Source organism: Athene cunicularia (assembly GCF_003259725.1).
Source record: "Athene cunicularia isolate RWA chromosome 17 unlocalized genomic scaffold, athCun1 chr17_part1, whole genome shotgun sequence".
NCBI lineage: Eukaryota > Metazoa > Chordata > Aves > Strigiformes > Strigidae > Athene > Athene cunicularia.
Window position 1 is genome coordinate 537,019 of NW_020799122.1, and position 2,772 is coordinate 539,790.

Genomic DNA, 2,772 nt, shown 5'->3' on the forward strand with positions numbered 1-2,772 from the left:
GGGGGGGGATTTGACTGAAGCGTGCTCGTGCAAATGCAGAGGACCGACGCCATGGCGCTTTGCAGGCCCTTTGTGCTTTGCCTGTGATTATCCAGCAGAGCATTCAGGTTTTTGCAGAACAGGTCGACTTCAGGCTGCCGCGCCCGCAGAGGCAGCCCCAGAGCAGGGCTGCGCTCGGTGATGCTCAGGCGGAGCTGCTGCCTCGCGATTTGTGCGTTCGACGCTCTCTCAGGAGAGGAAGCACAGCTTTGTGTCCTCCACGGGGGACTCTCTCGTGTGAGCACAAGAACACGCCTCCCCTTACATTTCTAAATCTATTAGGGCAGGAGAGTAACAAGAAAAATGAGTACTGACAAGAATTATGCAATTGTTATATTCCATCTATTTAGGAACCTGAAGCTGCAGTTTCAGCCAGAGATTACCTTTCAAATAGCCCTTTGATTATGGTACATGAATTAATGCCATGTTCCCATGTTAGAATTGTCACTCACTATTAATAGCAGGAACCTGTGAATGGCACATTTTTGCCATCTTCTCTTCCTGATTATGCACAAGCACTACCTGTCGTACAGCCCACTGAACCCACCGCCGCTCCTTCTGCGTTTCCAAACTGTCCTGAAAAATCTTCAGCCAGAAGCAGGGACTGCACCTCCAGTACCTTTTGACAGAGTCAGGTTTAAAGCCAGTATTTTTCTCCACTTGCAAAAAATGACATAACAAAGAGCAACCTGTGGCTAAGTGTGATTCTACCACGCCTATCACAATATTTGTTCAGGTGTAATACTACCCCTAAAAAAATAATTCTAAGAAAACAGTTCTGTTGCACTGCTCAGCTGAAGCGCAGAACCTGAGCCAGCCCCACAAGAGAAGAGGCAGGTGAAACGCACTGTTGTGTCACAGCTGTGCCCGACCGTTTTCTTTAGGTTGCAGAACCAAAAATCTGGTTTTGCTGCGGTTCGTGAACCGCTCCAGGCCTCAGAGCTCTCGGCACGTCCAGGAGCGGCAGACCCCAGGAGGTAGAGCTCTGGAGCCGCCCTGCCCCTGGGTCCCAGAGGCGTCTCTTCCTGGGCCCCTTCCTTCTCAGCTCCCTCCAGGGAAGGCAGGAGGGGACCCCAGCTCCGAACCCAACCCACTGCGGGGTCCCGGAGCACAGAACAACTACCCGGGCCTGCACGGGTGCAGGATGGGCTTGATCCTCTCTTTAAATACACATTTTCCCCGCCAACTAGTACTAGTTAAAAATAAAAGCCAGCTAAATTATTCATTGGCAGGTTTTTTCCACAGTGACATCTGGAAACTATCACTGGCTCTAGCACTTGTATACCAGGCTGGAACAGTGAACAGAGAGAAAGCTGCAGCTGGGGTGACCGAGCGTGCCTGCTCAAGCACACGCTTCTTACGAGTATCACACAGCTCCCCGTATCCAAACATCTTATTTAAATAAGCCCTAATGCAAGACAAAGCTTCCCATGAAACGGGCAGAGGTGCCATCTCTCATGACTCACCTGCTAAGACCAGGAGAAAGATGAGGAGCAAGTTTGTGTCAGTGTTGGCTTCCATCAGAGCTCCCACCCGGCCCCTCCGCAGGCAGCAGCACCCCCCCCAGCGAGCGGTGATGTCTGCTGCCAGCGCACGTGTGCCTGGGCACGTCTGGGGGTCTCTCCGCACCCCCTCTGCTCTCGACACTTAAACCGCACGGAGGAAAAGCCAGATGGAGGTTTCCCACACAGGTACCACACGGCTGGCTGCGTGCGCGTCCGACTACACGGAAGAGCAGAGAAAGCTTTGCGAGCGCCAGCTCACCTGAGATGGCATACAGATTCGAGTGCTGGTGCTCCAAGTCCAGGCGAGTGCTGTGACTTTTCCCTCGGAAGCTGGCGGGGAGCGTCAGCGAGATATGCCTGAGGACGAGATGGGAAACGGAGATGACGTTACCACAGAGCGGAAGGTTTCTGCTGCCGTCAGGTTGCGCTTGCCTGACGATTTAAGCAGTAAATATTAATTTTAACACTGCTTGTAAAAGCCAGAGCAGGCCCCTAATCCCAGGAGGAGACCGAGGGTGGTTCAGCTGCTTCACCGGCTCCTCAGCCCAGCTGTGAGCCCATCTACAACCTGGTGTGATGCCCCCACCCCGCTGACCGACGGACTGGGCCAACAGCCGATGCGCTACAGAGGCGGCCACCCCCCACCCTGGCAGGACGCGGCAGCTCCTCGCCAGCCTGGGCCAGCCTGCGAGCAGGGGACCCCCTCCGCAAACACAAGTCTCAACATCAGGAGCATCCCCCAACACCCCGCGGGACTCAACCGCGTCTCCTTCAAGGCAGAACGCGCTAACAGCAAACGCTTTAGATTCATCCGTACCAAAAACCTGAAGTACCTTCATAAATAAGATCTTTGAACGTCTCCTGGTGACCGAGGGCTGCCCCCAACCTCCCCGGAGCGGGCGCAGGTCCCTGCATCCCCACGCCAGCCCCGGGGACAAGCGGAGCCAAACCTCCCGCGGCCCCTCTCCAGCCGCGGGACGGCCCCTTCCCAGCAGCGTCTGCCCCACGCCCCCGCAGCGCGGAGATATTTTTACACTTCCATTAAACCTCCCTATAAAGAGGAAAAAGCAGAGCTCGTGGAAGTGAAGTCGAAACTATTTTTGGTGGCTCAGAGCTTACTAAAAGGAAAATCCTGAGCACAGGCTAGAAGAGGAGGTGGGCGACTCCCCAGGAACAGGCGGAGAGGGCGGGTGGATGCGGCACCCCAGGCCACAAATGAGGCCACTGG

The 2,772-nt window shown here is 55.1% G+C and overlaps 1 protein-coding gene across 1 annotated transcript in view; it reads right to left on the minus strand.

Annotated features, from left to right (window-relative positions):
• Positions 1-2,772, minus strand: part of MVB12B (multivesicular body subunit 12B) — a 48,767-nt gene that overhangs the window by 21,472 nt on the left and 24,523 nt on the right. The window contains exon 7 of the mRNA XM_026860481.1: positions 1,804-1,901. Within this exon, the coding sequence (XP_026716282.1) occupies positions 1,804-1,901 (98 nt within the window). The remainder of the gene's footprint in view (positions 1-1,803; positions 1,902-2,772) is intronic.